A 14,056-nucleotide genomic window follows, 5' to 3' on the forward strand; every position below is an offset into this window, starting at 1 on the left:
CCATCATTCACAGTAAAATGGAAGGTAGTCCTAGATATCCCATCATTCACAGTAAAATGGAAGGTAGTCCTAGATATCCCATCATTCACAGTAAAATGGAAGGTAGTCCTTGATATCCATCATTCATAGTAAAATGGAAGGTAGTCATAGATATCCCATCATTCACAGTAAAATGGACGATAGTCCTAGATATCCCATCATTCACAGTAAAATGGAAGGTAGTCCTAGATATCCCATCATTCACAGTAAAATGGAAGGTAGTCCTAGATTATCCCATCATTCACAGTAAAATGGAAGGTAGTCCTAGATATCCCATCATTCACAGTAAAATGGAAGGTAGTCCTAGATATCCCATCATTCACAGTAAAATGGAAGGTAGTCCTAGATATCCATCATTCACAGTAAAATGGAAGGTAGTCCTAGATATCCCATCATTCACAGTAAAATGGAAGGTAGTCCTAGATATCCCATCATTCACAGTAAACTGGAAGGTAGTCCTAGATATCCCATCATTCACAGTAAAATGGAAGGTAGTCCTAGATATCCCATCATTCACAGTAAAATGGAAGGTAGTCCTAGATATCCCATCATTCACAGTAAAATGGAAGGTAGTCCTAGATATCCCATCATTCACAGTAAAATGGAAGGTAGTCCTAGATATCCCATCATTCACAGTAAAATGGAAGGTAGTCCTAGATATCCCATCATTCACAGTAAAATGGAAGGTAGTCCTAGATATCCCATCATTCACAGTAAAATGGAAGGTAGTCCTAGATATCCCACCATTCACAGTAAAATGGATGATAGTCCTAGATATCCCATCATTCATAGTAAAATGGAAGGTAGTCCTAGATATCCCATCATTCACAGTAAAATGGATGGTAGTCCTAGATATCCCATCATTCACAGTAAAATGGAAGGTAGTCCTAGATATCCCATCATTCACAGTAAAATGGAAGGTAGTCCTAGATATCCCATCATTCACAGTAAAATGGACGATAGTTTGAGGCTTGTCCTAAATGATCTGTTATTATTTCAGCCAAAGATCCAGCAGATGAAGTACCGGTCATCAAAGTCATATAAAATTTTGGCAGACGAGTACACAGACCACCTGACATTCGAGTACCTGGTGAAGAAGATGCTCGTCCCTCGTGTCCCAGGGACGGAGGGCATCAAACAAGTCGGTGATGTAAGTATATTTATTAAATTGGTTTAAACTTAAAAGGTGGAAACTTATTGGGTGGATAAATGAACAAAATAAAACTGTTTCTTGTAGCAATTTTGTTTTAATATACTTAAATGTAATAATGAATCAGTTTGTGGGTATGAAGTAGACTGATACAGACAGGCCTATATGTTATTTCTATCATGTCAAAATTGTCCAATTCTGACTGGCTAAGACAAATTGATATAGTTACTACCTATATTTTACAACTTGGTGTAGCTAAGATTGCTGCCTAGATTTTGATTGGCTGAAAAAGTTTGATGTAGCAAAGATAGCTGCCCAGATTTTGAGTTACTGACACAACTTGATGTAGCTAAGGTGATTGCCTAGATTCTGATTGGCTGATACAACTTGATGTAGCTAAGGTGACTGCTAGATTCTGATTGGCTGATACAACTTGATGTAGCTAAGGTGACTGCCTAGATTTTGATTGGCTGATACAACTTGATGTAGCTAAGATGGCTGCCCCTTAGTTGCAACCAACATCATTTTAACTAAACAAAGGTGAACCGTGTATGCTGATAGTGTATACAATGAATGTCACAAAATATGATAAAAAGGCCCAATCATTTGGAGGTAAGTTAAAATTTAAAATGTATAAATTTTTATAAAATATACAACAATCTAAGCTTGAACTCTGAACAAAACTTGTCCATTATTTGATATATAGGAAAGGTGAAGCCTGTATTATCTACATACAACATACATTACACAACTGAGACTCCAAACTGAGGCGTATTTGGCTTCTTGCTTGCTGTGAATAGGAAGTACATTTTATCTGTATCTGAAAGTGACATTTACTTTTCATATAATTGTTTGCTAGTTCTTTGTACTTTCAGTTGTTTCTTTAAACTTAATAATTTCAGTGTGATATTAAATGAAGATGTAAGGCCTCACAATCAATAGTCATAACTTTACACAATCAAGAGACAGTTCACTGTCATTTTCTAATTGTATGTGGGGGAAAATTCGTTACTGGAAGTGTCACGATTTCAACGTAAATGACGCAAACATGGAAAACAAAGGAATATATTATAAAGGTCATGTCTATAAACAAGAGTACAAATCTTGGAATTATCAGATTTCACAGCTTGGTCATGATTAATTCGTGAATTGATGATTGCTGGTGCCAGGATTATTTTAAGTGCTAATTTAAAACTTGATGCGTGTGTACGTGTACAACTACACTACGGTAATAAGCCTGGTAATCGGTTTAGAGCCTGCAAATTCCGTCATTGTTTTGGATGAAATGCGATTTTTTTTTCATAACCGATGAATTCATTTAATACAGTTTTAATACTGATATGATATTTCAAACTTCATTTGATAATAATCAGGCCTTAGGATCAAAGTGATGGTAATACAGATTGGTTGTCTGTCACTTAATTGTAGTATGTGTGTGGAACAAATGTCTGACCACAAAACAAAGATATTATTGTGGTTGTTTGAAATAATCATTTAAAAAGGAATTAAATATATTTTTCTATAATTTGTTATAAATCACAGTTTTCTATGTGAATTTCATCATTTAAATGTATCGACCTGAGACCTTATTTAGCACATACAGGTATAACCAAACCGATATTAAGCAGTAGGTCTTAATGGCATATATATGCATATTACATTTAATACAATTTGTTCAAATGTTGATTTAAGATAAACAGTGTGTATATTATACTAAAACCGGAATGAAATATTGACCTATAATGGCCTTCCCATTGGCAGTAAAACCTGTAGTAGGCGTACATTGGTATGATTGATCTGTCAACAGGAGTCTGACACCAGTAGAGCATCGGTTCTCTGGAACTCTCATTTTCATGTCGTCTTTTTCAATAAAATCTTTTCTTTCTTTGCTCTCATTGATCATGTAGTACTCTCGTGTTTTGTCACACAAATAACGACTGTGTTTAGTGTTCAATTAAACATGCATGTGAGAGAGTTAGAATCAATGGTGTTTACCCGCAGGGCTTTCTGATTATCTCTCTGTAATTTCCCCATTTTCATGCAAACCAATAATCGGACTGACCCTGGAGATCACCAGACAAAATCTGTAGCTGTGTAACGCCATCTTCAGGCAGATCAAATTGAACTGAAGAGTTGCTAATGAGGCTTTATATGAAAAACATCGATCTCATTTGGATTTGTTTTTAGTCCTCCAATCTAGAAAATGTAACAGACAAATATCAGCCATCCCACATGAACAATCTGGTTGATGGTACAAAGGGAAAACAGATCTGACATGAGGAGTGACGGTGATTATTATTTGTCTAGATCTGATACTGACGTACTGAACTGATACTGACGTAATTCATTGTGGATTAGAAATAGACATTAAGACACTCCTTAGAAATCCTATCACAGAACATGTAGGAGTTAATCACAGTTTTACAGCTTTTAGCCAGGGAAATTTCAAGTCCTCTTATTTAAGGTATTTTTGTTAACAGGTACTTGTGGTAGAGGCAATTTTCAAGGTCTACCGGTAGCTTAAATGTAGTGCACTACTAGTTTAAACTTAGTGCACTAGGAGTGCACTAGGGTGTGAAGGTTAGCTTACACTAGGAGTACACTAGGGTGTAAAGGTTAGCTTACACTAGGAGTACACTAGGGTGTAAAGGTTAGCTTACACTAGGAGTACACTAGGGTGTAAAGGTTAGCTTACACTAGGAGTACACTAGGGTGTAAAGGTTAGTTTACACTAGGAGTACACTAGGGTGTAAAGGTTAGCTTACACTAGGAGTACACTAGGGTGTAAAGGTTAGCTTACACTAGGAGTACACTAGGGTGTAAAGGTTACCTTACACTAGGAGTACACTAGGGTGTAAAGGTTAGCTTACACTAGGAGTACACTAGGGTGTAAAGGTTAGTTTACACTAGGAGTACACTAGGGTGTAAAGGTTAGCTTACACTAAGAGTACACTAGGGTGTAAAGGTTAGCTTACACTAGGAGTACACTAGGGTGTAAAGGTTAGCTTACACTAGGAGTACACTAGGGTGTAAAGGTTAGCTTACACTAGGAGTACACTAGGGTGTAAAGGTTAGCTTACACTAGGAGTACACTAGGGTGTAAAGGTTAGCTTACACTAGGAGTACACTAGGGTGTAAAGGTTAGCTTACACTCAACTGTATATCAGTATCATATAGCATTTTATGCAGCATTAAATATGGTCTGCTGGCTTTTTGTTTGATTAAATGTGTTATAAAAAATGTAATTGAACACCCAGTCACATTTAGACACATTTTTGTGTTACATGTTATTCATTTGTCATTAGATGTGTATGTTGGTGGTGGTGGTGGTGGTGGTGGTGGTGGTGGTTGGGGGACTATAGTTTGGTGATATGTCCATCCTTAATCTGTTCTTATGTCCTTCCACACTTTATCTTGTCTGGGCTCTATCCCTTACACTACTTGTCACTGGAACTTGTTACTTGAGGTACATGTTCACCTTACTTGGGGTACATGTTCACCTTACTTGGGGTACATGTTCACCTTACTTGGGGTACATGTTCACCTTACTTGGGGTACATGTTCACCTTACTTGGGGTACATGTTCACCTTACTTGGGGTACATGTTCACCTTACTTGGAGTACATGTTCACCTTACTTGGGGTACATGTTCACCTTACTTGGGGTACATGTTCACCTTACTTGGGGTACATGTTCACCTTACTTGGGGTACATGTTCACCTTACTTGGGGTACATGTTCACCTTACTTGGGGTACATGTTCACCTTACTTGGGGTACATGTTCACCTTACTTGAGGTACATGTCCACCTTACTTGGGGTACATGTTCACCTTACTTGGGGTACATGTTCACCTTACTTGGGGTACATGTTCACCTTACTTGGGGTACATGTTCACCTTACTTGAGGTACATGTCCACCTTACTTGGGGTACATGTTCATCTTACTTGATATACATGTTCATCTTACTTGGGGTACATGTTCACCTTACTAGAGGTACATGTTCACCTTACTTGGGGTACATGTTCACCTTACTTGGGGTACATGTTCACCTTACTAGAGGTACATGTTCACCTTACTTGGGGTATGTGTTCACCTTACTTGGTGTACATGTTCACCTTACTTGGGGTACATGTTCACCTTACTTGGGGTACATGTTCACCTTACTAGAGGTACATGTTCACCTTACTTGGTGTACATGTTCACCTTACTTGGGGTATATGTTCACCTTACTTGGGGTACATGTTCACCTTACTTGGGGTACATGTTCATCTTACTTGATGTACATGTTCATCTTACTTGGGGTACATGTTCACCTTACTAGAGGTACATGTTCACCTTACTTGGGGTATGTGTTCACCTTACTTGGGGTACATGTTCACCTTACTAGAGGTACATGTTCACCTTACTTGGGGTACATGTTCACCTTACTTGGGGTACATGTTCACCTTACTTGGGGTACATGTTCACCTTACTAGAGGTACATGTTCACCTTACTAGAGGTACATGTTCACCTTACTTGGGGTACATGTTCACCTTACTAGGAGTACATGTTCATCTTACTTGGGGTACATGTTCACCTTACTTGAGGTACATGTTCACCTTACTTGGGGTACATGTTCATCTTCTGTGGGGTACATGTTCACCTTACGTGGGGTACATGTTCACCTTACTTGGGGTACATGTTCACCTTACTAGAGGTACATGTTTACCTTACTTGGGGTACATGTTCACCTTACTAGAGGTACATGTTCACCTTACTAGAGGTACATGTTCATCTTACTAAGAGTACATGTACATGTTCACCTTACTAGAGGTACATGTTCACCTTACTTGGGGTACATGTTCACCTTACTAGGGGTACATGTTCATCTTACTAGAGGTACATGTTCACCTTACTTGGGATACATGTTCACCTTACTTGGGGTACATGTTCACCTTACTTGAGGTACATGTTCACCTTACTACTACATGTTCACCTTACTACTACATGTTCACCTTACTACTACATGTTCACCTTACTACTACATGTTCACCTTACTAGGGGTACATGTTCACCTTACTTGAGGTACATGTTCACCTTACTTGGGGTACATGTTCACCTTACTAGAGGTACATGTTCACCTTACTTGGGGTACATGTTCATCTTACTTGAGGTACATGTTCACCTTACTAGAGGTATATGTCCACCTTACTAGAGGTACATGTTCACCTTACTTGGGGTACATGTTCACCTTACTTGGGGTATATGTTCACCTTACTTGGGGTACATGTTCACCTTACTTGAGGTACATGTTCACCTTACTTGGGGTACATGTTCACCTTACTAAGAGTACATGTTCACCTTACTTGGGGTATGTGTTCACCTTACTTGTGGTATGTGTTCACCTAATTAACAAATGGGGGCGGGGTCTGTACAACTATCATAGATGGTAATTAACAAATGGGGGGAGGGGGCTGTACTTCTATTATAGATGTGGATTGCATCCATAGCGCTGACATTTAATACGACGCTGGTCCAGCTTTGATGAGACAGGTGGGTACGTTGATCGTTTCACACATCGTATCATGTGTGATGATGTCCTGCTAGCATTCCTACAATCCCAGTTTAGACTGATTGCTTTTTATGTATCATTATCCGAACCAATTTATAGGGAAACTGTGGATTGTCTGGGCAGTCTTATCACCCAATAAAACATACAACGAGATTAACTCAATATCCTTCCTTCCAGGAGAGGGAAACCTCGGATACACCATATGGGGGGACGCTGGAGACGACAAACCACTATGATGATGCTATATTTGTACTGTAGTTTCAATTACTCCTAGGCATGCTGAGGGAGGGTATATGACAGCAGAAGAAAATTGCTTTCAGGAAAAAAAAGAACAAAAGATTTCAATTTCTGGGTTGTGATTGGGTTTATTTTGTACAAAGCCATCAATCCTTACTTTAGGTATTGAAGTTGGAAATGGAACAGACAAACAGTACATAGAAAAAGTACATTTATATACATATATATATATACCGGTATGTTGTATATATATAATAACTGCTATAACGGTAGATTTCATTAAAGATAAGTACATTTCCTGGTACATGCACTATGATCACAAGGTGTCATGTGATCAGTTTACAGTCAATAATTGGCTATAATCACAAGGTGTCATGTGATCAGTTTACAGTCAATAATTGGCTATAATCACAAGGTGTCATGTGATCAGTTTACAGTCATTGATTGGCTATAATCACAAAGTGTCATGTGATCAGTTTACAGTGAATAATTGGCTATGTCCACCATTACACACATTGCATTGTCACCTCATGGACCCAATAAGATTGTTAACTACGCCCCTCCTGATGGACCCAATAAGACTGTTAACTACGCCCCTCCTGATGGACCCAATAAGATTGTTAACTACGCCCCTCCCGATGGACCCAATAAGATTGTTAACTACGCCCCTCCCGATGGACCCAATAAGATTGTTAACTACGCCCCTCCCGATGGACCCAATAAGATTGTTAACTACGCCCCTCCCGATGGACCCAATAAGATCGTTAACTACGCCCCTCCCGATGGACCCAATAAGATTGTTAACTACGCCCCTCCCGATGGACCCAATAAGATCGTTAAATACGCCCTCCCTGATGGACCCAATAAGATTGTTAACTACGCCCCTCCTGATGGACCCAATAAGATTGTTAACAACACCCCTCCTGATGGACCCAATAAGATTGTTAACTATGCCCCTCCCGATGGACCCAATAAGATTGTTAACTACGCCCCTCCTGATGGACCCAATAAGATGGCTAACTACGCCCCTCCCGATGGACCCAATAAGATTGTTAACTACGCCCCTCCTGATGGACCCAATAAGATTGTTAACTACGCCCCTCCTGATGGACCCAATAAGATTGTTAACTACGCCCCGCCTGATGTGAACTGATTGATGAGAAGTCTCACTCTTCTGATTAAAGGGATGATCTCGACAAGATAGGATTTCGTGAGACACTTTTTATTAAAATTGTACAGGAGAATCTAATTACATTGTAATGGAAATGGTAAACCTCAATTTACCATATAAACCAATTAATGGGATTTGTTTTGTAGAAATTCTATACAGATATAACTAGATCGATTTACAAACATTTGCTAGGTCCTGAATTTGTCACAACAGGTTTGTGCCTGTGCAATGCTCTGGAAACAAATATGATGACTTCTGAACCGTTGTGTAGCAGTATGTGTCAGTACTAAGTGGCTACAAGCAATTTTTCATGCATATCTGAATATTGTGGCATATATATGTAGTATTTGTTTTTCTGGATGTATCTAACGGAGGGAATATCTTTCTCAGATTTACTTCCTGGATGCTGCTGTATCCATCAGACAGAAATCATCTGTTTTACAGCTTTGTTTTAAAGTGCCATTATGTGATACGTGGTCTAGATTTATATTGGCCGGGGTATTCCCATCAATTTCTTTTGTCCAAACTGACCTCAGGAAACATATTCAAATGTTAGCAATTCTTTGAAAATTCATTAGAAAGGGTCCTTAAAAGGTACAAAACAGCCTGAAATTTTGAAACACATCGAGGACATCTCTTTGATGGAAGAGATCATACTATTTAAGAGTTTCCTGGGATAAAGCCCAAACAATTTCAGGAAGGAAATTGACCTAAAGTCAAATTCAAAGAATTGTTCTAAACTCAATTAAGCCAAAGAAATAAGCTAAACTCATATTCAAAGAATTGACCTAAACTCAAATTCAAAGAATTGTTCTAAACTCAATTAAGTCAAAGAACAGAGCTAAACTCATGTTCAAAGAATTGAACTAAACTTGATTTCAAAGTCATAGGGGTCAAATTTCATCACAAACATCTCTTTTAACCAAAAGGTCTAGAATCATGGTCTTTAGGTTCTTGGAATGAATTCTAATAAAGTTAAAGAAATGACCTTGACCTTTATAAAGGTTGCAGGAGGCAAATGTGCTATATAATCTTTATATACAAATGTACCTTCTTATGAATAACCAAGAAGGCTTGGGTAATGTATGTAACAAGCTAGAAACAAGGATCCACATCAATGGCCTAATGTCAATGAATGAATTTAAGTCTTCCAACAAAATCTCTTCTTTATCATGAAGCTGTAGAACAGATACAAGATAAAGGCTCATTTGGGCTGGTGTATATTACTATGAACAAGTATGGTTTGGCATGAATTCTGAAATGTGAGTGTCACAGGCCCTCTAGGCCTCTTGTTATTGAAGACATGTGCAACAGATAGACATTAATTCAAACAGGTGAACATTTCACTCCAGCTGCAGTAAGAGTGAACATCTTAGAAACCAGGTTATCATCAAGATCAGGTACCAGTCTTTAATCAATTTATTGTGGAATTGAAGGAGTGGAGAATGGTTATAACACTCCTTAAAAGGAAGGAAATAAAATAGATATACGTCTTGGTGACTGATTGAATTTAGAAACAGATTTTTTTTTTAATTCAGTTTGGCATAGAAATTATTTTTAAAAGTTTAAGCCTTAGAGATTGATTAAAATTTAAATTGCTACAATTTCAAGCCAGTGCAAAATGCATTTGACTGAGAAATTTCTGAAGCTGTGTAAGTGAGTGTAATTTGTAGCTGACAATCAGATTCATCAACAAGTAATCTTCTCCCAGAAGTTCTCCTCGATATCTTGTTTGATTGTTGGTGGAAAAAGTCCTTGGTGATTATTCATGCAATGATTGTGTTGGCATTCTATGACAATCGGCACTAGGTTTTGCTGGCTTCTAACATGTGCAGAGGAGGTGGAAGGAAATGGCTTCCTGTACAACGATAGCAGATTACTTGTACTTTCTTACTTCGTTAACAGTCACACCCAATATCACATGTAGAAACATTAGTGCCACCAGCATATCTGCATGATACAAGTCAACTTGATCTGGGCAACATGACCTGAAAAATACTGAAATACACTGAAAACACACTTTTATTCATTTCCTGACACCAACAGCAGTTGGAAATTTTTAAAATCATAATTGAAAGTCAAAACTAATTAACATCATGTTCAAAGAGGGCTCAGAATTTTTTTTATCAGATTTCTAGATATCCTGATTGTAACAGCTTTCGCTTAATTACAGTTGACGACACTTTGTCGACTTGTTATCTCATGATGACAAGGCTCCACATACAGGCGAGCTTTAATCATCTCATGTCTGTTCTTTTCACCTCATCTACACAAAGAGCATTTGCTTTGGTAAAATCTCTAGCATCTATTTGCATACTTTGCCCATAATGAATTTTGATTATTGGTATGATAGGTCAATGTCACTGTTACCAAAAATAGAAGTTTGTCATGTGATCACACTTCCTGACACTATATCACTTAGTGGTCATAGTTATTGTTTGATGTTTAATCCTTTAAGGTTTCAAAATTTGCAAATGGCATATTTTTGACAAATTTGAAAATCGGCAGATCAGTCTGAGGTCAATGTCCAGTTATAAAAATAGATTTTTACCATCGCAATGTCTTCACCCCAGTGACCTTATCGCTAATTTTGAAGAAATAAAAACACTACAGGTCTGTTTAAATGGGGTGGTGGGAAAGGGCCAGTATTGGTGTAATTGGTCAAAGGTCAAGGACATTGAACTAATCTAAATTTTGGTGTGTAGGTCAGGGTTAGTAGATCTGTTATCAAAATTATAATTTCTCCTTCATACACTGTGTTCTCACTCAGTCTTACATCCTTATCGTGAATGAGGAATTGCTCATTTTTTGGAATAGTTATTACTGAAGACATATCTATTGAATGTTTTGTTTCTCATTTCCAGTTTATCAAGATTACCTTGGAGGCAATGGGATGGTATGTCGAGGAAGACATATTTGAAGACATGACTCCTCATGGCATAAAGACATTCAGAAATATAATCGGCACTTATGACATCAGCAAGCCACAGAGGCTTATTCTGGCTGCTCATTACGATTCTAAAAATATCACATCTTCTAAAGGTCACCAATTTCTTGGAGCAACAGACTCTGCTGTTCCTTGTGCCATCTTACTTGACATGGCTAGACAACTGGACTGTCTACTCGCCAACAGCGACGGCAAAAAGGTCAGTACGTGTGAATAATCCATGTCTTTTTTTATGTTTTGTCAAGTTTTACTGAGCGCTGGTAAAGCCGAACAGTTCAACTGGTCAAACGGAACAGTAAAGTTATACCATGCCTATTACGCGACCATTGTCTGTCCATTTATCTGTACATTGCTCTGGCCTGTAAACAATATTTAGCCTGTCACTGCCAAGAAGTGGGAGAGAGGGAGAGGTTGTCACCCAGGCGTCAACATTGGCTTTAGTTTTCTAATATTTTAACAATTTGGAGCAAGTGTTGAAAGGCATATTGATATATACTATCCCCTCACAGAGTTGAACTAAAAGACTTTTTGGGGAAAAAATCTGCTTTTTGACATAATTTGGACTTAGAGTGAATAAAGCGAAATTTGTGCAAAAACCATTTTATTTGTTTGTAATGATGACATGAGGGACTTTATTATTATTCCTTCTGGAAATTCCACCTGTTTCGATATTTGAACTTGATGACGTCAGTGATATGGTAAGCTTCAAGTTTAAATACGTCATAAGCTGCAGTAAATAAAAACATCTTTATGTCGACTGTATACTACCATTTAGTAACAGTTTAATGCCTAAATGTCTGTGATATATACAGAGTGCTCTCATACTATCAAATGGAGTTTTTTTTGGTTGTTTTGGGAAATAAATACTAAAATTATGAATTTTGGAGTTTGCTTTAAACTAAGTACATCATCATATGACACACAAGACATAATTGTGTGTAATTCTTGTGGTTTTTGAAACATAAAGGTTGTTGCTCTTATCAAAATATCTAAAAGATTGTTTTAAAGGACATGTTCAATAGGAAAGTGTTTTGCATGCTGCTTATTTTAACTTGATCAGATTTTCCAGGATTGCTCCAGGTACCGTCAGGTTTTGACATTTGAAGTTGGTTATAATGCTATTTCAGTGACATTGGCCTTTCAATTTAGTTTTAGGCTCGTCTGGAACACAACTTTTATTTGATTACAGAATAGAAGATTTTCACCCCAACTTTTAGTTTTTGATGGAATCAAATTTTAGGCTCTATCTGAAGTTGACATGTATTTGATTACAGACTAAGGACACTACCCCTCAGCTGGTGTTTTTTGACGGAGAAGAAGCCTTCATTGAATGGACTGCCCAGGATTCTTTATATGGATCTCGACATCTAGCAGAAAAGTGGAGTCAAACGCCACATCCAGTATTCAGCGAAAAGAATTATTTATCTTCCATAGTGAGTATCAATGGCTCTTACTACATTTGATAGGAAAGTAATGTTATGTTTAAATTGATGTTGTTAGCTCACCTGGTCCGAAGGACCAAGGTGAGCTTATGCCATACCGTTGCGTCCGTCGTCCGTCGTCCGTCCGTCTGTCGTCTGTCGTCCGTCCGTCCGTCAACAATTGACTTCTTCTTCATAACCACACATCAGAATTTGACCAAATTTGGTCAGAAGCATCCCTATGGGTAGGGGACTCAGAATTGTACAAATGATGGGGCTGACCCCCTGGGGGCCTCTGGGGCGGGGCCAAAAGGGGTCATTTTTGCGCTATTGATATAAACGACTTCTTCTCTGAAACCAAGCAATGGCTATCACTCATATTTGCCTGGTAGCATCACTATGGGGTGGGGATTCAAAATTGTACAAATGATGGGGCTGACCCCCCAGGGGCCTGAGGGGCGGGGCCAAATGTGGTCAATCTGGCTATATTGATATAAACGACTTCTTCTCTGAAACCAAGCACTGACTATCGCTCATATTTACCTGGTAGCATCATTATGGGTTGGGGATTCAAAATTGTACAAATGATGGGGTTGACCCCCCTGGGGCCTGAGGGGTGGGGCCGAATGTCGTCAATTTGGCTATATTGATATAAACAACTTCTTCTCTGAAACCGAGCAATGCCTGTCACTCATATTTGCCTGGTAGCATCACTATGGGGTTGGGATTTAAAATTGTACAAATGATGGGACTGACCCCCCAGGGACCTGAGGGGCGGGGCCAAATGTGGTCAATCGGGCTATATTCATATAATTGACTTCTTCTCTGGAACCAAACAATGGATATCTCTCATATCTTACTGGTAGCATCACCTTGGGGTAGGAATTTGAAATTGTACAAATGACGGGGCTGACCCCCTGAGGTCTGAGGGGCTGGGCCAAAAGGGGTCAGTTTTACAGAATTGATATAAACGACTTCTGCTCTGAAACTAAGCAATGGATATCACTCATATTTACCTGGTAGCATCCCTATGGAGTGGGGATTCAAAATTGTACAAATGGTGGGGCTGACCCCCAAGTGGTCTGAGGGGCGGGGCCAAAAGGGGTCAATTTGGCTCTCTTAATATAAACGACTTCTTCTCTGAAACCAAGCGATGGATATCGCTCATATTTGCCAGGTAGCATCACTATGGGGTGGGATTAAAAATTGTACAAATGATGGAGCTGACCCTCCGGGGGCCTGAGGGGCGGGGCCAAATGTGGTCAATTGGGCTATATTGATGTTAGCGACTTCTTCTCTGAAACCAAGCAATGGATATTGCTCATATTTGCCTGGTAGCATCACTATTGGGTGGGCATTCAAAATTGTACAGTTGGTGAGGCTGACCCCCCGGGGGCCTGAGGGGCGGGGCCAAGAGGGGTCAATTTGGCTGAATTGATATGAACAACTTCTTCTCTGAAACTAAGCAATGGATATCACTCACATTTGTGTGGTAGCATCCCTATGGGGTTGTGCCAAAAGTTAATTTTATTTCATGG

General features: G+C 38.8%; 1 protein-coding gene across 1 annotated transcript in view; it reads left to right on the forward strand.

The window, feature by feature from the left end:
* The window catches only part of LOC117323165 (glutaminyl-peptide cyclotransferase-like), a 31,109-nt gene that overhangs the window by 9,063 nt on the left and 7,990 nt on the right, over positions 1–14,056 (forward strand). The window contains exons 2-4 of the mRNA XM_033878207.1: positions 1,040–1,189; positions 11,015–11,296; positions 12,372–12,530. Coding sequence (XP_033734098.1) covers positions 1,040–1,189; positions 11,015–11,296; positions 12,372–12,530 — 591 coding nt within the window. The remainder of the gene's footprint in view (positions 1–1,039; positions 1,190–11,014; positions 11,297–12,371; positions 12,531–14,056) is intronic.

Source organism: Pecten maximus, chromosome 3, assembly GCF_902652985.1.
Source record: "Pecten maximus chromosome 3, xPecMax1.1, whole genome shotgun sequence".
Taxonomy (NCBI): domain Eukaryota; kingdom Metazoa; phylum Mollusca; class Bivalvia; order Pectinida; family Pectinidae; genus Pecten; species Pecten maximus.